Below are 26,159 nucleotides of genomic sequence, written 5' to 3'. Positions count from 1 at the left end.
TGGTGATCTCTTCTGGTACCTGGGACCCTTCTCATCCTCAAGCCCTTGTTCTAAGCAAACCTGCCAGTGACTCAACCTGACAAGGCTTCATACTCTTTGGAATTTAAGAGCTCCCTGCCATCTTGTGCCCCATGCTCTTACAGGGCCTGGGTCTCACCAGTGAAATGGCCAACATGTGCTTTTTGGGACGTGTTTGACCTCTTCCTGTTGGATTATAAGCTTTCAGTCGATTGAGGAAAGCCTTTTTTCCTTCTTGTTTTGCCTTAAGACAGACCATTCCAACCACAAGCTGCCCCTAGTTTTCCCCAGAACAATCCATCCTTTTTTCTCTGGCCTTTTCTTGAAATCTTGACCTGCTGCCACCCAGTGGACTGACCTTTTTTAGCATTTGTTTTTCCCCACCTACTGATATCTGAGGCAGGGCCAGTGACCAAGAGCTAATGTTACACGTGATCCCCTTTCATCATTGATGCTTGAGGGTCAGCTAGTGCTGTCCTTTTCCTTCATTGGGCACATGATCATCTTATGATCTTGGATACTTAAGGGTCACAGTTTGGTGGGATGTATTAAGGGAAAGTCATTGTTGTTTCTAAGGTAGGATATGCTGAGTGTTAGTTCAGATAAGTCTGAAAAAGAAGACCTGAACCTGACCAGTTTCCTCTGTTAATCCTGTTTGAAACTTTGATCCCATTTGGTTGAATTTTTTTTTTTAAAGCAGAAAGGAGACGTTTATTTCTCATTTTGTTTCTTTATTTACAGTGTCACCAGGGTGGTATTTCCAGAATAATGAGGAAGGGGATTAAAAACGAATAGATTGACTTCTAATTCTTCAAGTTGGTTGTTAGTTCTGCTTTTCAATTCACTCTCTTCCCTTTGCCTTGCATTGACCTGATTTTTCTTCCTTTCTCCTTTAATTTAGTGGCTAGAGTTCTGGACTTGGAGTCAGGAAAACCTGGATTTTTAATCCTGCCTCAGACATTTATTAGTTATGTGACTCTGAGTAAATCATTGACCCTTCCTAGGCCTCAGTTGCTTCATCTGGGCATTTTCCCAGCCAGTTACTTGACTTCTGAGTGTCCTCTTCGCACTCACTTTGCCTCCAGTTCTGCCCAGCCAGTGCTTGGGGGCAGAGATTCAAATGCTGCTCCCGAGCCTCCGGGCTTTTGACAGGGGCGGGCTGCTATTCAGTGTGAGATTAAGTTCAGCTGCCCAGGTGGGGGCAGAGCCGCCACTCGGGGCTTAGTTCCCTCGGGGATTTACTCTGAGATCAGTTGCTTCATCTGTAAATGAGGAATTTGACCTTGGCCTCTAAGGTCTCTTCCAGTTCTGAATGTATGCTTCTGTCTCCTAGTGTGGCCCCTGTCAGTGTCCATGCTGCCTTCGAGAAGGCAGCCCATTATTTTGGGATGAAGCTGATACGTGTCCCACTGAATAAGAATATGGAGGTGAATGTCAAGGTGAGTTTCCTTGTCAGAGCTCTTCTCAACCATCTTGCCTTGTAGGAGGATGAGGATTGCATCCATGTGGTTCATCTTACCTATCATCACATTCAAATGCAAAGTGGTGGGTTATGGGAGACGTGGGTTCAAGTACTGCCGCTGATACGTTGCTAGCTTTGAGACCCTAGGCAAGTCAGTTCACCCTCTCATTGTTCTAGGCAGCTCTCTAAGACTATAAGCTTCAGAAGAGGGCAGCTTATTAGATAGGTCTTCCTACCTCCAGGCCCAGGACTCTGAGTTCAAATCCAGCCTCACATACTTACTCCAGTGTGACCCTGTTCAAGTCACCTAACCTCTAACACAGGTCCAGTCCCTCTCCCTCTCCCTGTTCAGATAACCACTTAACAATATTATTTTTTTGGTGATAATAGCTAGACTGTTGGAAACTCTGGCCACCACATTTACTCAGATTATATGAATTCTTAATGAGAAGTGCAGAGCTGGGTTCTCAAGTAAGCCTCTGAGAATGAGCAGGATGAGGTGACATGGGAAAGTCTGCCTTCTTCCTCCTCCAGGCTGGCAGGCTGTGCCTGGCCCCTAGTCATCCCACCCTGCTCTCTCTTCCCAGGCAGGAGTGCTATAGTAAGAGCAGGGAAGTTGGGACAACCAAATAGTGACTCTGGACCCTTCTTGGGCATGTTGTGAGAATTCTCATCTTCCTTCTCTTTATATCTCCAGGCAATGAGAAGGTCCATTTCCAGAAACACTGCAATGCTTGTCTGTTCAGCGCCTCAGTTCCCCCATGGCGTGATAGATCCTATCCCTGAAGTGGCCAAGGTACTGGGGGAGCAGTGGGCTGTTAGGAGTGACATGGAGGGGTCTTGACTGGGGCTAAAGTCAACTTCGTTTGATTGGACATGATGAATAAAAACAGTCACAGTTTGGGATTCAGCCATACCAGTAGTAGAGAGATATGGCCTCTGAGGAGTTAATTGGGTGATTCCATTCTAAGGAAGTCCCTAGACATGTGCTTCAAGTGGGTGGTGGGAAGGGGATATCAACAGCATTTTGGGAAAGGTGGGTGGGGGTAGGAGTCTGTGTATAGGCAGAAAAAAATGGACCTTTAATGAAATAAAGGCTTTCCAAACATTCTCATTAAAAAGACTAGGATGGAATAGGAAATCCAACATACAAATTTCAAGAGAAGCATAAAATGGTAAGCATGAATGAACACTCATAAGGAACTAAACAAGGTTTAACTGTTTTTATTCTTATATGGGGGTAAGATACATGTGGTCCTCAGACCTCTCTCATCATCATAGAGGGAGTTTTATTAGAGGACCTGGGACTGCTTCTCTTATCTTTTGTTGGTATTAAAAGAAGAATAGAAAAAATGGGGAAGAGGAAGATGTTGGGAGAAGTGAGGGAAGGGAGAGGAAGAATGGGGAAAATTAGAACACAAAAATGGAGTGTGTAAGTAGAAGTCTGTAAGCAAGGAAGGAGGAGTAGAGGAGGAATGGGGAACACTTGAACCTCATTCTCATTTGAAATGCTTAAAAAACAGAACAAACGTAGAGTTGGGTACAGAAATGCATTTTATCCAACAGAGAAATAGGAGGGAGAGAGATTAAGGGAAAGAGGGGCAACAAGAGAAGATAGGTGATGGGAAGAATTAGTCAGAAACAAAATAAACTCCTAAAGAGCAGGTGAGAAACATGGAGAACTAAGAGGAGAGGATAGAGGGAAATACATAATTATCACTCCTAACTGTGAATGTAGTGAACTCACCCATAGAACAGAAAAGGAAAGCAGAATAGATTGGAAATCAAAACCCAACAATGTTGTTTCGAAGAAACACACCCGAATAGGAAAGATACACAAAGAGGCAAACTAAGGGGCTGGAGCAGAATCTATTATGCTTCAGGAGAAGTAAAAAAAAAGTGAAAAGCAAGGATAGCAAATGTGATCTCCAATAAGGCAAAAGCAAAAATAGACCTAATTAAAAGAGAGAAATATTTTTCTAAGAAGTATTGTAGACAACAGATGAATATCAGCATTCAACGTAACTCACCAAATGACCTAGCGTCGAAGATTTTCAAGGAAAAGGGGCAGGGAGAAATAGACAATTTACCCCTCTCAGACCTGGATAAATCTAACCATAAAATAACAAAAATGAAGGACCTTTATAGAATTTTAGGAAAGCTAGTTATGATAGACCTCTGGAGAATATTGAATGACAGAAGAATGGAGGAGGCCAATTTATTAGTTATGCATGACACCTTCATTAAAATTACTGTGGATTAAGGCATAGAAATCTAACATGCAGAAATATTAATGTTTCTTTTACCAACCATAGTGCATTAAAATTACATTCAATAGGCTCAGATTCAATCCAGCTCTGACTCAGTCTAGCTGAGATTCTATCTGGCCCACTTGTTAATACAAGCATCACAAATGGTGAGCCTCTTTAAGAGTCAACCCAATATGATGAACCTTTAATAAAATTTGTTTTACTTTGGCTGAAAGAAGGCTTGAGTCGAATTCATTTGTCAGGACCCAGGTGTCAGTATGTTGGGATCTTGAGCACCCCCAAACCTCATTATGGTTCCCTGACCAGGAAACACTACTGATCTCAAGTTCTCCAGCCAAGACTGGAAGATGAGAAAACGGAATCCCAGAGAAGAAACACATGGCCCTCAGGATTACATTCTCACTCATTCTGGGTGAACTAGGAACCTGAGTTTTGGCCTGGGCCTTAGAAGCAATACAGGATTATTACTTCACTAAGTTCCATCAGCAACCCTGAATGATTAAAAAAGACATGTTTGGAAGACTATTGAACTGATTCTAGCTTCTTTTTAACTAACTGGACGTGTGACTTAGCTAAGTCATTCCAGATCTCTGATTCTCAATCTCATCATAAGTACAATGAGGAGGCTGAATAGAAAGTTTCTTGAGTTGTGGGATGATGTAGAAAACAGAATAAGGAGTAGTGAAAGACTATTTCCTTTCTCTGTGATCCTCATTAGTTCAGTTCTCAAGCAAGGAGGTCTACAATATTATTAGATTAATTAATTATCAAATTATCCTTGGAATGTGAGTTCCTTGAAGGCAGGTGATGTTTTTGCCTTTCTTTGTATCTTTAGAATTAGTGAAAAAAAATTACATTCAATAAAGGGACATTGAAGCAGAGATTAAAAATTAATTTTAATGAAATAATCCTAAATAATAGGTGGATAAAAGAACAAATCATAGAAACATTTAATGATTTCGTCAAAGATAATGGCAAAGAACAAAACAGCATACCAAAAATTTGGAATGCAACCAGAACTCTTAGGAGAAAATTTGTTTTTCTCTAAACATTTTTATCAGTAAAAGAGATAAAGAAAAGACCAATTAATTTGGACATGCAACTAAAAAAATTAAAAAATCAACAGTTTAAAAATAACCACTAAAATGCCAAAATAGAAATTCTCAAAACCAAAGGTTAGATAAACAAAATTGAAAGCAAAAAAACCTCACTGATCAATAAAACTAGGAGGTGTGTTGTTTTTTTGGAGGGGGTTTGTGTGTGTGTGTGTGTGTGTGTGTGTGTGTGTGTGTGTGTGTGTGTGTGTGTGTGTGAGAGAGATAGTAGATAAGTCATTAGCTACTTTGAATAAAAAAAGAAAAAAAACTGAATTACCAGTATTAAAAGTGAAAAAGACAAAAAAGGTAAATTCACAATCAATGAAGAAGAAATAAATTATTAGGAACAATTTTGCCCACCTTTATGCCAATAAAACTGATAATCTAAATGAAGTAGGTGAATATTTACAAAAATGTCAGCTGCCCAGATTAACAAAAAAGGAAATGGAGTATTTAAGTAGCACTATTTTAGAAAAAGAACTTGAATAGTCTATACATGAAGTCCCAAAGAGAAAACTTCAGGACTAGTTGGATTGGCAAGTGAATCCTTCAAAACATTTAAAACATAATTAATTCTAGTATTATATACACTATTTGAAAAAATAGGAAAAGGAGTCCTGACAAATTCCTTCTATGATACAAATATGGTTTTGATGCCTAAATCAGAGAAAATCAAAACAGAGAAAGAAAATTATAGACCAATATCCCTAATGAATATTGATGCAAAAATTTGAAAGAAAATATTAGTAAGGATACTAATCCAATATATTGTAAAGAACTACACACTGTGATTAAGCTAGATTTATGCCAGGCATACAGAGCTGGTTCAATATTTGGAAAACTATAATAAGCATGGTCATATTAATAACAAAAACATCAAAAATCATATGATCACATTAAAAGATGCAAAGAAAAGCCTTTGACAAGATAAAACATTCATTGCTGCTTTAAAAAAATTGAAAAACTCCCACAAAACCCTAGAAAGCCTAAGAATAAATGGAACTTTCCTTAAAATTTTCTATGCAGAAGCAAGAGCCAGCATTATCTGTAATGGGGATAAGCTAGAGGCTTCTTGGATAAGATCAGGGGTAAAGCAAGGCTCGTCATTATCATCATTATGATTCCATGTAGTGCGAGAAATGCTAGCTATATAAATAAGACAGGAATGAGAAAGTGAAGGAATAAGCATAGCAAGGAAGAAACAATTATTACTTTTTGTAGATGACATGATATTTTACTTGGAGAAACTTAGCTTAAAAACTAATTGAAAAAATTAAAAACTTAGCAAAGTTTGATGATATAAAATAAGCCCATTCAAATCATCAGCATTTCTGTATGTTACCAACAAAATTCAGCAGGAAGAGATAGAGAAATTCCATTTAAAATGACAGAAAGCATTAACTTCTTGGGAGTCTACCTACCAAAAAACATAGAACTGTAGCAATACAGTAAACACAGTTCAAAATGATTGGTTGAAATAGTAATTATTCATGGGCAGGCTATGCCAATAGAATAAAAATAACAATACTGCCCAAACTCATTTACTTATTTAGTGCCATACCAATCAAACTATCAAAGGATAACTGTGTAGAACTAGAAAAAATAATAACAAAATTCATCAGGAGGAGCAAAAGGTCAAGTATATTAGAAGAATTCATGGAAAAAAAACTAAAGGGGAAGGGGACCTAGTTAGATCAGCTCTTAGATTTTATTACATAACCGTAATCATCAAAATAGTTTGGTGCTGATTTAAGGAATAAAGAGGTTGGTCAGTGGAACAGATTAGGTACACAATAATACCTGTATGGGCAGCTAGGTGGCACTGTGGATAGAGTACTGGGCCTGGAGTTAGGAAGACCTGAGTTCAAATGTGGTCCCAGACACCTACTAGCTGTGTGACCCTGGGTAAGTCACTTAATCTCTGCCTCAGTTTTCTGGTCTATAAAATGGGATAATAATGGCATCTGCCTCCAAGAATTGTTTGAGGATGAGATAATAATCATGAAGTGCTTAGCACAGTGCCTGGTGCATCATTTTTGTTATTGTTATTTTACAGAAACAAACACAGTTGTCTAGTGTTTAAAAGACACAGAGATCCCAACAGGAATTCGTTATTTGACAAAAATTGTTGGAAAAACTAGAAAGCAATTGGGTAGAAACTAGGTGTAGGCCAACGTCTTGAACAGTATACCAAGCCAAGTTCTAAATGAGTACATTATTTACACATAAAGGCTGACGTTATAAAATAGTGGAGCATGGAAGAAATTACCTGTTAGATCTCTGGATAGGGGAAGAATTCATGACCAAATGGAGGAGGTTCATAGGAGGCACAGTGGAGAGTTCTGATCACATAAAATTTAAAAGTTTTTGCACAAATAAAAGCAATGCACCTAAAATTAGAAGAGAAGCAGGAAAATGGGGACTTTTTTTCCAAGTTTCTTAAATAAAGGCTTCATTTTTCAAATATATAGGGAACCAAGTCAAATTTACAAGAATTAGAACCATTCCTTAATTGACAGTCAAAGGATGTAGAGGAAGAAAGACAAACTATAGTCATATGAAAAATGCTCTAAATCACTAATTATTAGAGAAATGCAAATTAAAACCACCTCACACCCATCAAATTGGCAACGGTGACAACAAAGGAAAGTGACAAATGCTGGAGAAGTTGTAGGAAAACAGGTACAATAATGTCCTGCTGGTGGAGCTATAAACTGGTCCAGTCATTCTGGAAAGCAGTTTGAAACTGTGCCAGAAAGGTTATTAGCCCATGAAGAAAGACCCTTTGATCCATAGTAGGACCTAGATGCTAGTAGGTCCATAACCCAGAGATAAACACAAAAGAGGAAAAGGATCCATATGTACAAAAATACTTATAGCAGTTCTTTTTGTATTGGCAAAGAATTGGAAACTAGGGGGATGCCCACAATTGGCGAATGGCTGAACAAGTTTGCGTATGGAGGTGAGAAATACTGTTGTGCTGCAAGAAATGATGAAGGGCAGTTTCAAAAAAAATTTGGGAAAACTTGTTGAATGGATACAAAGTGAAGTGAGTAGAATAAGGAGCACAACTCATACGATAACAGTATTGAAAAGAGAACCAAAGACTTCGTATTTTGGATCAGTAAAATGAGCAACTGCAGCTCCAGATGGCTTGTGGTGAATCATGCTCTGCACCCCAGGTGGGAGCTGATGGGCTCAGCATGCAGATGCACGTGTATGCACACATGTATGTGTGTATGTATACTTAGGTTTTGGACATGTCTGATGGGGGAATTTGCTTTGCTTGACTATACGCATTTGTAAGGGGTTTTATTTTCTTGCTTTCTCAATGGGTGGGGGAGGAGGGTGAGAGGGAGAGGATTTGAAACTGAATATGAAATAAAATTGAATTTTAAAAAATATTAAAAAGAAGTTAGCTACTGAAGATATTATTTTGTGGTTGAATGTAGAATTAAAGGATGAATGAGGTATAAGAAGAAGGAAGATTTTGTTTTCTAAAATAATATTCCTTTATGTGAAACACTGGGGAGATGTTGGGCCATCTCCAGTTTTCGTTTCTTTTTGCATCAGACATAAATGCAGAATAACTGTGTTGAGCCTACCTTTCCTGTTGCGTCCCATCATTGAGTTTGTCACAGTGTCCTGAAGGACTTCTTCTGTTCTGTGTTCTCTCTGTGTAGCTGGCTGTCAAGTATAAAATTCCTTTCCATGTAGATGCCTGTTTGGGGGGCTTCCTCATTGCCTTCATGCAGCAAGCAGGCTACCCACTGGATCAGCCTTTTGATTTCCGGGTGCAAGGCGTGACTAGCATTTCTGCAGATACTCATAAGGTAAGACAAACTGGAGAATGAAAATGACAGCTCAGATAGCCACTGGACTCTTAGTTGGAATTTGCTGTGACTGAAAGTAACCTATTGTACTTCTGGCCAATATTTCACATCTCTGAGCAGTTTCCTGTTCTGGAAATCTGACTCTTGGTTCTTAGCTCCCACCAAGAAAATAGAGCCAAACAGGAGGAGTTCCTTGTGTGATTAAATGAAACAGCTGGAAGGAGTTGATTAGAATTTATCACTCTGCTGATCTTTGTTTACCTCTGTGACTGTAAGAATCTTGATCTAATGTCTGTAATCGTAGAATTCTATCATCTCCATGCTTTTTGTAGGAAAAAGTCATTTCTTATTTCCCTGAAATCTTGAGATTATGGGGAAGGAGTGTATGAAAAAGTGAGTGTAGCCAGAATTTGGAAGCTATGATCTCCTCCCCCTATTTGAAACATACCTTGAAACAGACTGAATAGATACCATGATAACCACTTAGGGACTCTTGGGCAAGAAGGCTAAGTGGGGCCAAAGGTGGGACACTGTTTGCCTTGTTGGTATTTGAATGGCTTTGGTTGCATTTTCAGAATGTCAGTTAAATAGCTAAGTCATATTTTTTGATGTGTGAATGCTCAACAGTGAATTTTTGATCGCAGTCCGCTGCCTTCTCACCTCTTAGAAGGCTTCTATGGACTTTTCCCACCACCCAGCTCAGAGGATCGATCAAACTAGGGAGGCAGATTTGCTGTAAGGAAATCATATGGATTCTCAGCCAGACATTAATTGGATGTTTTTGCTCCATGACTTTCCTTTCTCCAAAGATTGAGATCAAGATCATTCCTTCACAGATGAAATACTGAATAAAAAGGACAGCTTTTTAGCAGGAATGGATAATGTACCTGGAAGAAGTTGTAAGCTTTTGCTCCCAGCATTTGAATTTCACACTTTCCTACTTCCTCATGGGAATTTGTTGAAATTTTTAGAGTTAGGATCAACATTAGAAAGAGTTTAGTCTGACATCTCATTTCACAAATGAGGATGCTTAGGTCACACATATCTGCAAGAGGCTGGGATTTCTGACTCCAAGTCCTTTGCTCTTTCCCTTTCGACCTTACTGCCTATTATTTTTTACTACATGTTGATAACATTTAAAAAAAAGAAAAAAAGAAAAATCACCTTTGTAGTCTGGCTGAATTCCAATTGAATGTGAATTGCAGTTGTGCCAACATGAAATGCCTGGAGTCCTTATTAAATGGGGCATTTGATTGGGGATGCTAAAGGAAAATGGATTAGTCCAGTGGTGCCAACTAGAGTGGGCAGGACCCAAAGTGGGGCCTCATAGGGTTATTGACTTTATTCTCCATCTCTTAGTGTGGTTACCTTTCTGCTTTCTCTCCCCGTAGTATGGATATGCTCCCAAAGGCTCGTCCGTGCTACTGTACAGCAGCAAGGAGTATAGGCGCTACCAGTTCTTCGTTTCCCCTGACTGGCAGGGAGGGATCTATGCTTCTCCCAGTATAGCAGGATCGAGGCCTGGTGGCATCATCGCATCCTGCTGGGCCACCTTGATGCACATGGGGGAAAATGGCTATGTTGAGGCCACCAAGAGTATCATCAGAACCGCCCGCTTCCTCAAGTCAGAGTATGTCTGTCCTGGATGCTTGGTTGTCCAGATTTCTGTTCTTCTTCTCCTTCCATGCCCCAAGAACCAAGGCCTCTAACCAGGAAGGGCCAGCGGCCTTTAACCTCAGACCACTTCATGTAGAATGAAGCCATCTCCTTGTTGATGCTGGGCTGCTGACCTGGATACCATAAATAATGGCAATGATTCCTGCATCCAGTCCTTGTTGTGGGTAGTGGCCCCTCAGAACACTATCCTCATCCGGCTGAGTTGTTAGCTTTTTTCTCGCTACCCTTGGAGGTTTTTGAATTTTTAAGGTTTAGCATAAATATCTAATCATAGCTTTGGATTAAACCTGAGAGAAGAGCAGATGAGAAGGCATCGAATGTTTCTGGGTTGATGAGTGGCTGTCCTATTGCACGCATACTTGAAGGATTTCATTCCATGTAGGTCATAGGGCTTGGACCTTAGCAGCCTGAAGTTTTTATTGAGTACTGTCAATGTGCAGGGTATTGTTTAAAGAGGATGATAATAAAAGGACCACCTGTGACCAAATATCTTTTTTTTCTTTTTTTAAGGCTAGAAAAAATCAAAGGCATCTTTGTTTTTGGGAACCCTCTGCTGTCAGTCATCGCTTTAGGCTCTAATGACTTCGATATTTTTCGACTGTCTAATCTCATGACTGCCAAGGGTTGGAACTTGAATATTTTGCAATTCCCATCAAGGTAAGTATGCTGCTGGTTAGGGGTCCTCTCCAAGGTGACCCAGCATGGAGTATCTGTGGCCAGGGCAGTCATGGGAGTTTGACTGCAGGCCAGGAGAGCCCAACCCTGTGGCTATTTCTTGAATCCCCTAGTCTGTGTTGGTTAGATGGGAGGATATAAAGATCAGCTCGTTCTCCAAGGCCCAAGAGTCTCTGAAATCATTGAGTCCATTCCCTTCTTTTTACAGATGAGGAACTGAGGTTTTGAGAGATTCTTATTGACTCATGGGACAGCTCACAGTTGTCTGAGTTGGAGTTCATGATGGGATGTCCAAGTTGGGTGTCCAGACTACCTTCCAGGGTCTGAATCTTCATAGCTTCCAGAAGCTTGGGCTCTTTTAAAGAGAGTTATGGGTGCAAATGTGTAGCCATCTTTGAAAGTTCTTGACTAATTCCTGCCTCTTTGTGATGTCTCTCAGGTGTTTCACAGAGAAACGGGGTGTGGCTTCTGTCAGTTCTAGATGTACAGGATCCTGTACAAATCTGGATTAAAGGGAACAGAGCATTTGGGGGAGTGGGGGAGTTAACATTCTTTCCTCCTTATCCTATATGCTTCTTGACTCTGCCCGAGACTCACAGTGCTGGCATGTGCACTAATACTTAGGAGACCAGTGACTGGAATATGTTGGCTGAATCCATGAATTTGACTAAAGGAAAAAATACCAGGAAGAGACAAGTGGATTGCTTTATGATTCTCTTCTGTTATTTTTTTTCCTTGTCAGCATCCACATCTGCATCACCCTGGTTCATACTCGTCCCAAGGTTTCCATGCTGTTTCTGAAGGATGTCCGGGAGTCTGTCACACAGATCATGAAGAATCCGAAAGCCAAGACAACAGGCATGGTAGGGAGCCATTTTTCTCCACTCTTTGTAAGTTAGTAGGATGATGGGACCATAAGGTTTTAGAGCTGAGAGAATCTTTAAATATCCTCTAGAAGAGCGTCCTTCATAAAAGAGGAAACTTAGCTCAAAAATTGACTTTGCTCCTGGTCACGTGGGCAGTAAGTCCCAAGCTAGAATATGGACTCAGGTCTTTTGAAATATTTCAATAATGTAATTTCAAATATGTAACAGTAACATTGTGCGATGACTAGCTTTGGTAGACTTAGCTCTTCCCAGCAATGCAAGGATCTAAGACAATTCCAAAAGACTCATGATGCAAAATGCCATCCACATCCAGAGAAAGAAATATGGAGTCTGAATGCAGACTGAAGCTTGCCATTTGCTCTCTCTTTTTTTTTTTTTTTTGTTTCTTTCTCATGGTTCCTCCCATAGGTTCTAATTCTTTACAACATGACTCATGTGAAAATGTGTTTTAACATGTAGAGCCTATATCCAGACAGCACACTGTCTTGGGGAGGGGAGAGGGAAGGAAGGGGAAGAAAATTTAGAACTCTAAATCTTATGGAAGTGAATATTGAAAACTAAAATAAACTAATTAAAAAAAAAGAAAGTTAAAAAAATGTTTGTTTGAAGCTGAGGAGAAAACAGCTGAAATGTTGTTTCTGAGAGTGTCTCTGTTTTGATGTAGGGGATTGTGACCTTGGGTGGAAGGCTTTTGAAGTAAGAGTGGAAAACTCCCAGGGCTGGCAGGGGGGGTAGGAGAAGGCAGTGGGGAGCTGGGATTTAATTCAGAACTGCTGACTGCAGCCGTTTCCTTTATTTTCTAGCAACAGTAATGTCAAATCTTGTTTGATTTGCAGGGTGCCATTTATGGGATGTCCCAGACTGTCCCTGACAGGAAGATAATATCCGAATTGACAGAGGCCTTTTTGGACAGTCTTTTCTCCACAGACACATATCAGGGCAGTCAAAAGAATGGTTCCCCCAAATCTCACTGATCCTGTGCCTGAGGATGCCTTCCAGCCGTGCTCCTGGGCTGACCTATGGAGGAAGCAGGCTGCTCTGAACTGAGGCGGTTGTTCACATTCCACTTCAAGGGCAACTTCTAAGACGTGGATTTGAAGGATTCTTCCTCCTTTCCTTCTCTCCAAGCCCCAGGGTTGCTTTTAATTTGGAGATAACTGAAAGAGTTTCTCATGTAATGATCTTGTCCCTGCTGTCATCCCTTCCTAGGTATTTTATTAGCTGTTTCACCCATAATCATTGTGTGGCTATTCTGACCTCTCCTGGTTTCTTAGGGAAGCAAGGGTGTGGCTCTGGAGCAGTCCTGAGCAGTCTCCCCTTGTCTCTTCCTTTGTCATCCTCAGCCGAGTTGCCTATGTCTATCTTAAGTAGACGTCCTTCCTCTGAACCGATTTGGGTTTCCGTTCTCAACAAGCATCAGGAGTAGGCAGCTGGACCCATTTATGATGATCATGGCTGATTGCTTTGTATTTAGTAGGAGACTGGCTGGCCTGAACCATTATTTTGGTGGGATAAGGTTGGATCAGTCCTTTTCTTCCCAGAGGAAGTGACTCAGCTCAGTCCTGCCATTCCCCCAAAGGGAAGGTGACACTGGACTTAGCCACTTCTGCATCAGAAATCCCCTTTTGGTTCTGGGACTGCTACTCATGGTCCTTTTTCTCTGGTGGGTTCAGGGTCTTCCATAGGTTGGATAAAGAAAATGCTCACCAAGGTACAATGGCATCTCTGTCTCTGGAGTTTGTTCCCTGAACTGGAGATGGTCTATTACCTCCCTCCTCCTCTCCCTCCCCCCAAGACTTGCTACAGTCAGAAGCTAGACTTCACTGTATTGGAGTGGAATGGGGACTCAAGCTGGGGTTGGGGGAAGCACTGAAATTTTGTTCTCTATTCCTACCTTTGTCTTTTTTTCTTCAAGCCATCCTGTAGCATGAAACTGGTAAATGCGTTGTGATCCTGGCTACTTGAAGGCACATTTGAAAGGGCATTCACCAATCTGCCTTGACTTATTCTGGCTCTTTTTGAGGAGGATGTGGGATCTCCATTATAGGCCCAGTTTATGCCCCAAACTTGCTCAAATTCCCATGGTACTTATGGCAGCTGAGCCTCAGGCTTTCTCTTTCATCCCTAGCTAAAAGGGAGCAGGCTCAGGGCAACATCTTTATTCGAAATAAAGGGCCTCATGGGGATTGTCCTGGTCCCTGCAATTCCTTGGTAGACTGGTATCTCAGGTGTCATGGGGTAAGTGCGCAGATCCTGCATTCGCTCCATGCTCTTCCTCTCTTTAGTGCCCTGCTCTGCTGGAGCTGTCCTGCTTTCTGATTTCTTAGTAGCGTGCCTTTCTCTGCCATAGTAAGCAGCCGCTCCAGATCCCAGGTGTTGGTGAAATGTGTCTACTGACTTCTTTTAATACCACCCATAGGACTTTTTATGACAAAGCTATATGATGTTTTCCTGCGGGCCATTCCCTTCTTCAGGGATCCTGGGAATGGCCAGCTTATCCACTGGCACAAGCTTGGCAGATCCTGTGAGCTCCCAATGCTGTGAATTTGTACTTCCACATGCCAGTGGGGAAGGAGAGTCACATTCTTGTCTTGCTTATTTAAAGTGCCAGAGTAGTGGACTTGCCAGCTGTTGCTGATTATGTGATAGTATGGCATGCCTGACTTCTTTGACTTGTTTTACCCTGTTTCCTGTACATTTTGCCCCAAGGGATTTGGAGGAAGGGGAGAAGTCCCTTGGAGCTGAGAATCACATGCCTCATTTTCTTTATCAACCATCCCTCTGACCATTTAATTACTCTGTGTAAGGCACTGCTTCGTGGTGGTGCCAGTAGTCTGAAAATTGCAGGAACTGTACTTGAGTCTCAAGTGTTCTAGGGGATCCAGAGCCCTGAAACCAGCCAGCGGGCATGGATGGAGCTGCAGTCCTCGCCCTTCACTGCATCCTGGAACCATGGAGGTCTCTCTGCAGACCAAGCCCCCAAGGCTCTTCTTCCCTCAGCTCTTTTCCAAGGAACTGAGAGCCACACTAGTTGTCAGTCCTGATGCAGCCTTAATTCCAAGTTTCACTCTTTTATCAAATCTCTTCCCTTCTCTCTTCCAACTTAGACATAATTGTACTATGGTGTGTGTGAGCTGGTCAGCAGCCCAGGGCAAGGCAAGTGACTGTCCTTGGTTTACTGTCTCATTTCTTCTTTCTCTTGCTGGTAGAGAAGTAGCCATGTGAGACGTGCTATCAACTCACTCTTAATGCAGTTTTCAGCCTCATAATTGGAAACTTGACGGTACTTTCCCCTATTACCCTCCCCTTCCCCTCTTCCTCCCTGATTCCTCTGCCAAGCTGCGATAGTAACCTTGAAAAACAATTAAACGTCTAAAACTTTCATCACTGTGGAAGATTGGAGTCATTTTTAAACCCGACTCGGGCATCAGGACATTCCAGAATGGGAGAGGTTATTTCTAGATGGGACTGCAGCTGGGCGAACTTCTCTCAGGAGGTAGTGCTGGGCCTTGGTCCAAAACCCTGGCGTTAGCCATCAGATGGGGACTGCTTTGTTGGGGAGGAAGGCCCATGCTGAGCTTGAATTTTTTCCCTTGTGATGACACAGGCCCACATAGCACTTACGGCACTTTGACTATGTTTTGGTACTCATTTTCACACCCTGTGAAAGAAGGGCAGAGATATTGGAGATGCCCGTTTTAAAGAGGATGGGAACCTCACTCCTGGTTCCCAGGCAGGGCCTTGCCACTTATGTTGTCAGAGTCCAGAATGTCTCTATAGCTTAAACCTATGACATAATGAAGTGGTCTTCATTTGACTCTCTGACTGCCTCAGTGATGGGACCCTGGTCTAGGAAAAGGGCAGGGAGGTTTCAGTCCCAGCATCCTTCATCAGGCCATGGTAAGTGGTGGTGATAGTAGAGCTTTGAACATTGTGGCATCTAATGTTCCAGACAGGAATTAGGAATGAAAAGAATTCTAAAAACCGGGCATGCGGGAGCCAAGCTGATTCAAGCAAACTATTTTATTTCATTTTATTCTTTTAGTTGGGTTTCAGCTCCTCTGGACTCCCATTGACTTGCCTTCAGAATAGCCTTGGCTATGCTAAAGGGCTATGCTCCCTTGATGATATACTTTCTTGTTTGGGGATAGCTCTCCCCAGGAAGAGGATCCGGGAGATCCACAGCTTTGAGGCTTAGCAAATTTGGGCTTCTTGAAGGACTGGCACAGTGCCACGTGCTGGTGGTAGCTTCCCTTTCTGTTAAAAGATGAATACTTGGTCATGATTGTCCAGAGCTGATAGGAAGGGAACCATCCTCAGGTAGTGGTAACAAGCTAATGTCAAGGCCTTCTCTGACAAAGCCGTAAAATGAGTCCATGAACGTTTATGAAGTGCTTATTATGCACCAAAAACTGGGAACACAAAGGCAGAAGACAGCATGTGTTCCCAAGAAGCTCCTGGGCTCCTGGGGGAGACAGCATGCTAACAGGTTTGTACAAACAAGATATACAGGAGAAATTGGAGAGGGAAAGCCCCAACATTAAAAGGGGGACTCAAGAGAGGTTCCTTGTAGAAGAGGGGTTTTAGCTGAGGCTTGATAGAAGCCTGGAGGCAGAAAGAGGGAGGGAATACTAGGCCTGGGGGACAACGTGGAACATGTCTGCAGTAGGGAGGAGGAGCATTGTGAAGGAACAGCTAGGAAACAATTGTCACTGTATTCTGTAAAGTATAAGAGCATTGAAGAGGAGATGGGGGCTAGGGAGAGGGAGGGCAGGCTGGGAAGGGATAGGAAGGTACTGGAGCTTAGTGAGTGGGGTGTGAGAGAGAGAGAGATGGTCAGACCTGTGCTTTAGAAAAAGGACTTGGATGTCACTGACTTGTTAGCAAATTGGGTCTCAGGCAACCTTGTGCAGTTGTCAGCCTCACTCTCTTCCAGACTCATCCAAGTCCAGTGGCAAGACAAAAGTCAGGATGCCTGTCAATGTCTTGGATGCATTGGATAACCTTGGTGTCTTCAATGTCTGACCAAGCTTCAAGCCCTCCACAGGACCTGCTTCAGCTACTTTCATAGCCTTGGGACAAATTGTTCTCATCCACCCATTCCACCAGGGGAAGTCTTGACATGCTTGGGGTAGACACACCCCCTTAACTCACCCTACAGTTTGAGGCCTGTTGGTTACCTTCAACCTGGTTTAACCCATTGCTGAGACACTTTACAGGGTGTGGCTTCTTATCATGCTACAGGAGCCACAGGTGAGAGTTGGGTGACAGGTAGATACCAAAGGTGGATAAGCAGCTTTGAGAAGGGCTCAGCAGCCTCCACTCCAGAGGGGTTAGTCCTCCTGAATGCCCCATACCCCAGAGTTGAGACTGGTAAGGCAGATAGATCTACCAGCAGGCTATTGAAGGGGTCCAGGTATGAGGTGATGAGGGTCTGCACAAGGGTGGGGAGAAAAAGCCAGGAGCAAGAGATGTTAAGAGGGTAAAATCTATGGGCCTTGGCGACAGATTGGTTATGGAGGGTTGAGAGACCTTGATAGTAATAGGAAATTTAGAAATTTGAGGAGGGTTTAGAGGTACATGGGAGAGAAGTTCAATTTTGGGCATGTTGAGTTTAAGGCATCTACTGGACATCCACTTGGAGATGTCTGAAGGGCAGTGGAGATACAGGACTGGAGGTTGGTAGAGAGGTTAGGGCTAGATAAATGGATGTGAGAATCCTCAGTGTTGAATCCATGGGAGCTGAGATCACCTAGGGGAGTAGGATGGAGGGAGAAAGGAAGAGGGAATAGAGCCTTGGGGGACCCCATCTGGCCTCCTTATCAACCAGCCTCTGTAAGCAGTGCATAGGATTCCATGCCCTTACCTTGCTTTGAATACTTCAGTCTTATTTCCTCTAGAAATTCATCTGGGATTAAACACATCTTCTATCCCCTCCTCTACCAATTGTAGAATAAACTTCTAAGTCCCATTGTCTCTTAGCAGTTAGATATAGAATCATTTAATGCGACAATCTATCCTGAACGCTAGTGCCTTCTCACTGGTCATTTCCCACAGTCCTCAGTAACCTAGGTCTTCTCTCCCACACACAGGTTTCAGAGGGGGTTGTGGGGAAGCAAGTGTGATTCACAATCAGGAATTGGCTCTTAGCAGGCCACAGTCTTGGGAAGCGAGATCAGGCAACATGGTGGGATTCTTAAGGCTGTTGTCTTCCTTACTCACTGACATGGGAATTTTGTCATGTCTGAATCTTTGTGACCATGTTTGGGGTTTTCTTGGGGTTTTCTCTTTTCCAGAGATACTAGAGTGATTTGTCATTCCTTCAGCTTGTTTTATAGATGAGGAAACACACAGTTGGTAAGAGTCTGAGGTCAGATTTGAACTCGGGGAAGAAGAGTCTTCTCCAGGCCTGGGCCCTCTGTCTAGATGCCCTGATGTGGGAATGGTCTTTACCTAACACAACCCTGGAAGCTGAGGGCAGGGTGGAAGCTATGGGTGCAAAGCCTAGCAGAGCAGCTCTCTTCCCCTCCTTTTGCACCACCTATCCTTTGGCCCTGGAAGGGGAAATGCCTTCAGGGTGCTTGGTGTTTGTGAGTCCAGCCAATATTTGGAAAAGACGAGTTAGTGTTTGTGAGTGGTGTGTGAATAGCGTTCTCCGGAGAAAGGGCACTGGCCAGTGAAAATGGATCTAACTGGCTGCTCAGGTGGAAAAAAATCATCCCATCCCTGCCCCCGGTTTATTGCTGTTTCTTCCCTGGCCCTAGTGCCCTTTCCCACGACATCATCTCCAGGTAAACTGAGCCACCTGAGACCCAGTCCGTTAGAGGAGCCATGCTCTGGCCACAGAAAGTCTGAGCTGAAAGGGACCTCAACCCTCAGTTAGTGCAGTCACCTCATTTTACATCTGATCAATCTGAGGCTCATCCACGTAAAGTGAGTTGTCTCAGATCACCTAGTTAGTGGAAAGGAGGGACTTCTAACCCAGGGTTCTTAGTCTTAACTCCCAGCCTGGCTGAACCATATCTCCCTGTCTGCACAGCAGAGTACAAGTCAGAGTGAGCTGATTGGGACTGAGGACTGAGCACCATTATGCTTGGGGAAGGAGCTTAAGACCTGTCACAGACCCCAAGATCCCAGAATCCCGCAGAAAGAGTGGCACCTGTAGCAGTAGTTCTTGACAGAAGGGATTCATTCATCAAGCCTCTTCTCAAAGACCCTGCTTTCAGACTGATGACTTCCCTAGCTTACTGTTTCTACTTTTGCTAATGAAAATAACAGACTGAATGTTGAATCCTCAACTGGAAAGAGACTTTCCAAAAGGGTCATTGAAAACCAAGCATTGATGCTATTTGGGCCCTACCTCCAGAGAGCTCCAGACCCAGTGTGTCACAGGTAGCTTTATTTGAGGTATGAGGTCACATTTGTCCATTACAACTGGGTGTTTCTTTAAGGATCCCATCTCAAAGTGACAGTGGACAGGACATCCTTAGCTGACTCCTAGTTACATTTCAGTAGCTTATGGTGAAATCATCACTTCACTGTTGCACCCACAGGATACAAGAAGGGAAGAAAACTTGGCTGCCCCTGGACCCCATCTATCTAACTTCCTTACACTGGACTCGCCACAATTTCTGCACACAGCACAGGGTGAGGTTAGGGAGTGGGCAAAGATGACAGGGTCGAGCGTTGAGAACAAGGGAACATTTCACAGTACACATATTGTCCTTGTGTCCATTCCCCACTTACCCCCTACAGCCACTAAGTCTGATCCATTCATTGTCTAGGGTTTCCCGTGTTCTCTCACCCCCCCCAACACCCCCACTCTCCTAGAGCAGCAAGAGGAAGGGATAGCGGAGGGAGGGAGGAAGGGGGAGAAGATCTAAGCCAGAGACACAGCCACCTGCTCAATAAAACTGGCCAGGTTAATGTCCCTCTCCGACAGGCCTGCACACTCGTGGGTACTCAGAGTGATGTGGACCTGAAAAATAAAACCAGAGACTGAAGGTTGATTTATTCTAAGTTAGAGTTACTGCAGTACAACCTGTCTGAACACAAGGTGTATGTGCCCAGTGTTGCTTGGGCCTCCACTAAACTCATTGTAAAAGGTGGTAGCCCACCAACCCACCTCTGAGACTCAGGAACACCGGCTATTTTTGGACTGGCTTGCTTTAGACCGCTATTCTCAAGCCTGTTTTTTAAAAAAAGAACCAACAAATCCTTTGCTGTATCTTCTCTCGTATTTTTAATGAACAAAGATCAAAAGTGAAAAATATCGCATGTCTCTGATGACCATATGTACTTCACCAAGGCCTCTTGGAAAGGGGACCAACGGTTAGGCTGAACTGCATTCCTATGGCTTACTCACTCGGGTGACTTTGGGTCTCATTTTGTCACTCAGCCTGTACTGAGGGAAATACAACTGGAATGCTGGCTTTGGGGTCAAGGTCTGGGTTCAAGTCACTAAGTCTTAAGCACCTACTCTGTGCCCAGCCCTGGGATAGCCAGAATTAGTTTTTAAAGATAATGGAGTAGACATTATGCTTTCACAGAGCTCAATCTAGTTAGGAAGAAAAACCCCAGGAAGCAATACAAAAACTGTTTAAATTCAGAGTGAAATCCCATGTAGGCTGAGGTGGTCAAGGATGGCTGGAAGAGCCAGGGTTCAAAGGTGGTCCAGGCTTTGGCTTGGGGATAGGGTGGGGAGGAACAGGGCTTACCTTGTTGTATACGTTGAACCATTCAGGGTGGTGGTCCAGTTTTTCAGCCTGCAGGGCAACTCTTGTCATGAACCCAAAAGCCTAGGGGAGGGAGGAACAAGGCAAGCCTGGCTAGCATTGTAACCACAGCATGAGAATGAATGGACAGTTGGTCAGATAAGGGCCACCTCCCCAGAGATAGGGAGGTGGGCTGAATAATCCAGCTCTAAGGAGCCTAGTGTTTAATATACTAGCTTTCCTATTATATACTGAAGAGGAAACATCACCAACCATGTTCACCTGAAGTGGAAATCCCAGGAAGACCAGCACAGGGTTGGGGAAAAGTCCCAGACAACACTATCCCTGCTGTGATGAGCCCCTAGGTGGTGAAGTGGATAGAGTGTTGGGCCTGGAGTCAGGAAGACGATTTGGAATCAGGTTTTAGACATTTACTAGCTATGCAACCCTGGGAGAGTAACAACCTCTGCCTGCCTCAGTTTCCTTATCTGTTCAATGGTATAATAATAGAACCTGCTTTACAAGGTTGTCATGAGGATCAATTAAGTGTTTTGCAAACCTTAATGGGTTATCTAAATTTAAGTTGTTATTCTTATTAAAGACTGGATTACCCAGTCTGCCTTGAATCACCTATATGGGCAAGGTCCACCAACCCTGTTTTTTCCCTCATCAAAATGGATTAGCAAAGGTCTCCAGGAGTTCTCTCCCAAAAGGCCCCTGTAAGAGGAAAGCATTGCCTGCACAGGGAGGCACTTTCGCTTCCCAATGAATGCTTCTCAGAATGAATTCAGGTGTCCCTGAGAGCACCCTTTCCCACGAGGCCCTGGGATCCCTACCCGGTTGAAATCTTTGAAGTGGAACTGCTTGAAGATGGCATCTCGGCCCTCCAGCTCATTCCAGCCCACGGCGCGCAGGTTGGGCAGCAGCTGGTCTCTCTCCTCAGCACTCAGTCTATGAACTTTTCCTGCCTGAAGGAGAAAATGGGGTTCTGTAATGTATGTACAGATATCAGTGTGGTATGGTGGGTAGAGAGGCCCTGCCCAAAGGCAGCTTATATTCTAATGACAGCACTTCCTAGGGAGCTGAGGAGTAAGGGAGTGGGGGTAGGGGGGAAAGGAAGCATAGCCAGCCTAGGCCAGTCCCCCAAATGGAGGCCTCTCAGAAGGAGCTGGTGCCCAGGAGAGATGCTCCCAGGTGAGAAGGCAGCTGCATCCTAGCAGTAAGGTCCAGAAAATCGGAAGCACTGCTGGGAGGGGAATGTGGCATAGCCTACCCGCTCCCAGCCTCAAATGGATCCTAGGATGGGGAGACCGCCTTGTGGCCTCTGAAACTCCTAAGTTACAAAAAAGTGCCCACCTGCGTGGGTGGAGGGCGCTTCCTCAGTTGAGAGTTCCCTGCACCATGGAAATCCCAGCTCCAGGTCCTGTCTCACTTCAGAAATTTACAAAACTGGAAAGGACAGGGCTGTTAAGGCTCGGGGCTAGCAGGTCTGGGGGCTTCTCCTGGACCATCTGCCAACTGGCTTTTGGGCCTTTACAGGCCTTCTAAAGCCATGGAACCTAGTCCTGAACAGAAATCCCTTTGACAATGCTGCCCTCCCATCAAGCAGCTATCCCAGCATTCCTGGGAAGTGATGAGGAGCTCATTACTTCACACCCCTTAGACTTTAGGACACCTCTAATTCCTTCCTTCTTTCCTTCCTTCCTTCCTTCCTTCCTTCCTTCCTTCCTTCCTTCCTTCCTTCCTTCCTTCCTTCCTTCCTCCCTCCCTCCCTCCCTCCCTCCTTTCCTCCTTCCCTCCTTCCCTCCTTCTCTCCTTCCTTCCTTCCTTCCTTCCTTCCTTCCTTCCTTCCTTCCTTCCTTCCTTCCTTCCTTCCTTCCTTCCTTCCTTCCTTCCTTCCTCCACAATTTCCACCTGTTGCTTCCCATTCTGCCTTCTGGCCTCTACCTGCCAGCCCTGCATACAGTCTGCAGTCAGGCTTCTGTTTCCTTCTCAGGAGAGTAACAAAAACCTTAGCTAAATCTGAACCCCTGATGCACTGCATCCTTCACCCCCATCCCCAAAGGAAAGGGCTCTTCTAAGAAACCAGGGGAAGCAAGATAAGACACCAACACTCCGGAAGAAGCTCTGGATGGCCCACGATGGCAGGAATCTGCTCTGCTCCAGTTTATTCATGCTCTGATTTCCTAAAACCACAGGTTGAGCAGGATCTTGGGGCCCATTTAATCCATCTCCTCATTACAGATGGGGAAACTGAGGCTTAGAGAAATTAAGTGAGGACAGTGACTGATTCAGGATCAACTTACCACCTTCCTCTCTCACTGATCAGTCATGTAGAACAAATCAATAGGTGGTTCTTATATCATAAGCCTCTCCCTCACACACCCTCCATTTTAGAGATGAGGAAACCAAGGCAAACTAGAGGAAGCTAGGTGACCTGGGGACAGAGCCCTGGACTTGGAGTCAGAAACATTTGAATTCAAATCCAACCTTAGGTTGTGTGACCCTGGGTAAGTCACTTCATCTCTGCCTCAGTTTTGTTCAACTATAAAATGGGGATTATAATAACACCTACCCTGGGCAAGTCACTTAACCCTGTTTGCCTTAGGTTCCTCATCTGTAAAATTAGCTGGAGAAGGAAATGGCAAATTATTGTGGTATCTCTGCCAAGAAAACCCCAAAATGAGGTCACGATGAGTTGGACATGACTGAAACAACTGAGTGACAAAATGAGTATCAGAGCCAGGTACTCTGACTCCAAGTCTGGCATTCTTTTCAGGCACCTTGTGGATTCCCAGTTACTGTTACCATGTGGGAGACAAAGAAAGAATAAAAGAAACCGTCCCAGTCCTCAAGTAGCTTATAATGTAATTGGACACAGGAAACAGAAGATCAATGAATACACTGAAGAATAGTGTTAAATGGGGTAAAATATCTAGATGTATCCTATAGACAGTGGGGAGAGGGGAGAGGGAGATTCTTTAGGGAGAGGAGTGATCAGTGATGACTGGAGTTATCAAGGAAGACTTCCTCAGGGAGACAAGGCTTGAGATGAACCTTGTAGGATTTGAATAGACACAAGTCATACCATCTCCACTAGACTGTAAACATCACAACAGGGCTTATGCCTTGTCATTCTCTGTATCCCCCACAGTGCCTTGCACATAGCTGGTGATCAGTAAATGTTTGTTGAATTGAATTATCCTTCTCTCCCCTCCTCTCCTCTTTTTCCTATTGGATAGCTGCTGAGATGGTGGAACACCATGGTGGGAGGAAACATTCAGAGTAAACACAGGTCTAGAAACCATCACCCCTGCCCTTTCAGACTGGCTGATAAGCTCCATCCAAGTATCTTGGCAACCAGACTTCAGACTGAGCCTTAATATCTGCTGTCTGGTGTGTTGAGGGAGGGTGTGGGGGCTGGGGAAACAGGGCTCAGGGATGGCCCTGGAAGGGGTGTGATCTCTTCAGAAATTCTGAAATGTCTCTCCTCCTCTTCTGTCTCTCTCCCACCAGATGCCCACCCAACATGAATACCTTTCTGACCTTCAGGTCCAAGGGTTGAGAAGTGATGACATTTGTAGAGATTCAGAGGGAGATTAACCTAGTCCAGTATCCTGGCCTGTGAAAGGCTGGAGGAAAAATAACCACCCTCCCCACCCCCCACCCGCCCACTCTGTCAGATCCTTCTTCCCCTCCCCCAGATCTCCCAATTAGACACAGACTCTTACTCAGTATGGACTATACTCTCTCCATCTATCCCCATCCCTTCCCCCATTTTAAGGCTTTGCTAAATTATGTCTAAGGTTCATTTCAGCTCTAAAGTTCTGATTCGACTTTTTGGCTCAGACTGAGCAAGCAAATGCCTATTTGCCAGGCTAGCCCCTTCTGCAGGTATGGACCTCTCTCTGGCTTCTTAGATCCATTCCTGCCTCTCCTCCTCCCCCACCCATTTTGAACTAGAACTTGGTATGGGTGAGGGTGAGACCACCCCCAGTATGGAAACACCATCCCACACCAGTGAGGCTAGTTCATCGAAAAGCCATTCAGGCAAACATCTCACAGATGCCTTTTCCTGCACCAATGGCTGCACATTTCCCCCAGGTTTACAGAGGTACTGATCCTCCCTTAGAAACCCCTGCCTTTGGGAGGTCAATGTCTACTGCTTTCCTCCACCTCCTCAAATATATTCTTTGGGATGGAAGATTGGGAGGTTAAAGGGATCTCATTTTACAGATGAGGAAACAGACCCAGACACAAGTTGAGATATTTAAGGTCATACAAATATTAAGTAGGAGAACTCAAATTTGAACACTTTGTCTTCCTTATTCTGGGTTGTCCGCACCACTCTGTATCTTTTGGTCATTTAACAAATCCCCATTCACCTGCCTGTCAAAGGGCAATTCAGTGTGATCGAGGGAACATGGATTCAGGGCGGGAAAGTCTCGGAGGTCATCTTGGTGGAATGCTTTGCTCTCATTCCCCTTGGACCTCAGCTTTCTCCACTTCCCAGCTGGCCTATGGAGGGTCTCTGTCACCTCTGGACACACCGTGGTTCCTGCCTGGCACCAGGTGGAGAGACTTTCCTTTCAGGAACCCTGCTTGCCCAACTTCTCCCCCTCCCCCTCCCATTCCTGGAGCTGCCTGCAGGAAGGAAGCAAGCTGTTGATTAACTGAGGGACAGGACTGTGCTGCCTAGAGGAGGCAGCCCTCAATGTCTCTGCCCTGTCTCAGTCAATCCGGTATCTTGGACAGCTGCTTCCCAATGCTCTTGCCCTTCCCCAGCATGGGGTCCTTACCATGTCAGGAGTGGGTGCAGGAGAGAATCCCCCGGAGGACCACAGCTGAAACAGGAGGGAGTTAGAGAGGTAGTCTCAACCAGCGAGGCCAAAGCTCCCTCACCACTCTGATAGCAGGGGGTGTGGCAAAGGGCTTACATCCACTCCCTGCCAGCAGCTGTCTGGCTCCTCTCCTGTTCTAGCCAGCCAGGGCCAGCTCTCAGGGGAGGGGAGGGACACTGGGGGTGGGAAGAAGGCCTGGCCAGGGAAGGGGGCAAGGCTCTTCAGGGTTTCTAGTTTTAAACCTAGACTCTTTCCAATCAAAAAATTGAGTGTCTATCATTCTCCTACCCCTCATTGAGGGACCAGCCCTGGTTTCTAAACAGGAAAGTGATCGCTGAGTTTCCTTGTCTCTGACCCTCCCCTTAGCCCCTCCTTTCTTGATCAAAGCTTCCAGAAAAGCCCCTTCTCTCCCTAAGTCAAAGGGAAGAAAAAGGGAGCCCAGGCCTGGAAATCAGAGCAGGCCTGTTGTCCTTTCTCGGGTTAATGTTTAACAGAGGAGGGCTCTCTTCTAGTGGAGGCTCAGTCAGCATTTACAGCCTCTTTTCTTTCTCAGAGAGTGAATCCCAGAGCATTAAAGATAGGAGGGGCCTCAAATCATGTCAACCAACTCTGTTCTTTTACAGAATAGAAAACTGGGTCCCAGAGAGGAAAGGGGGCATGTCCAGAGTCACACAGAAAACCGGCT

General features: G+C 44.2%; 2 protein-coding genes across 8 annotated transcripts in view; one reads left to right on the top strand and one right to left on the bottom strand.

Annotated features, from left to right (window-relative positions):
• Window positions 1–15,303, top strand: part of SGPL1 (sphingosine-1-phosphate lyase 1) — an 80,056-nt gene extending 64,753 nt beyond the window's left edge. For all 5 annotated transcript variants that reach the window (XM_072628284.1, XM_072628282.1, XM_072628283.1 and 2 more), the window contains exons 9-15: window positions 1,352–1,457; window positions 2,178–2,276; window positions 8,531–8,680; window positions 10,072–10,310; window positions 10,868–11,014; window positions 11,775–11,895; window positions 12,756–15,303. In XM_072628284.1, coding sequence (XP_072484385.1) covers window positions 1,352–1,457; window positions 2,178–2,276; window positions 8,531–8,680; window positions 10,072–10,310; window positions 10,868–11,014; window positions 11,775–11,895; window positions 12,756–12,893 — 1,000 coding nt within the window. In that variant the 3' untranslated portion in view covers window positions 12,894–15,303. The remainder of the gene's footprint in view (window positions 1–1,351; window positions 1,458–2,177; window positions 2,277–8,530; window positions 8,681–10,071; window positions 10,311–10,867; window positions 11,015–11,774; window positions 11,896–12,755) is intronic.
• PCBD1 (pterin-4 alpha-carbinolamine dehydratase 1) lies at window positions 1,456–25,803 on the bottom strand. 3 transcript variants are annotated; one of them, XM_072628288.1, is made up of 5 exons: window positions 25,433–25,557; window positions 21,470–21,601; window positions 20,637–20,717; window positions 19,820–19,897; window positions 1,456–1,537 (listed from the first exon to the last, which is right to left on the bottom strand). In XM_072628288.1, the coding sequence occupies exons 1-5, from the start codon at window positions 25,433–25,435 to the stop codon at window positions 1,529–1,531; spliced, it is 303 nt and encodes a 100-aa protein (XP_072484389.1). In that variant the 5' UTR covers window positions 25,436–25,557; the 3' UTR covers window positions 1,456–1,528. The 3 variants fall into 3 exon arrangements, with proteins under 3 accessions (XP_072484389.1, XP_072484387.1, XP_072484388.1); XM_072628286.1 differs by lacking the exon at window positions 1,456–1,537 and adding an exon at window positions 15,925–16,176 and having other exon boundaries at window positions 25,433–25,595; XM_072628287.1 differs by lacking the exon at window positions 1,456–1,537 and having other exon boundaries at window positions 19,302–19,897; window positions 25,433–25,803.
• Between the last annotated feature and the right edge of the window lie 356 nt (window positions 25,804–26,159).

The sequence above is a fragment of the Notamacropus eugenii genome, chromosome 1 (assembly GCF_028372415.1).
Source record: "Notamacropus eugenii isolate mMacEug1 chromosome 1, mMacEug1.pri_v2, whole genome shotgun sequence".
Taxonomy (NCBI): Eukaryota; Metazoa; Chordata; class Mammalia; order Diprotodontia; family Macropodidae; genus Notamacropus; species Notamacropus eugenii.
Note: the sequence above shows the minus strand (reverse complement) of the source record. Positions and strands in the feature narration are given on the sequence as shown.

Excerpts from the sequence above, each read along its gene's own strand:
- PCBD1 (XM_072628286.1), bottom strand. Across the intron at positions 19,898-20,636 it reads GGTTCAACGTATACAACAAG|GTCCACATCACTCTGAGTAC; the intron begins GTAAGCCCTGTT and ends TTTATTTTTCAG. Across the intron at positions 16,177-19,819 it reads TGGCCAGTTTTATTGAGCAG|AAAGGGAAGCTACCACCAGC; the intron begins GTGGCTGTGTCT and ends ATCTTTTAACAG.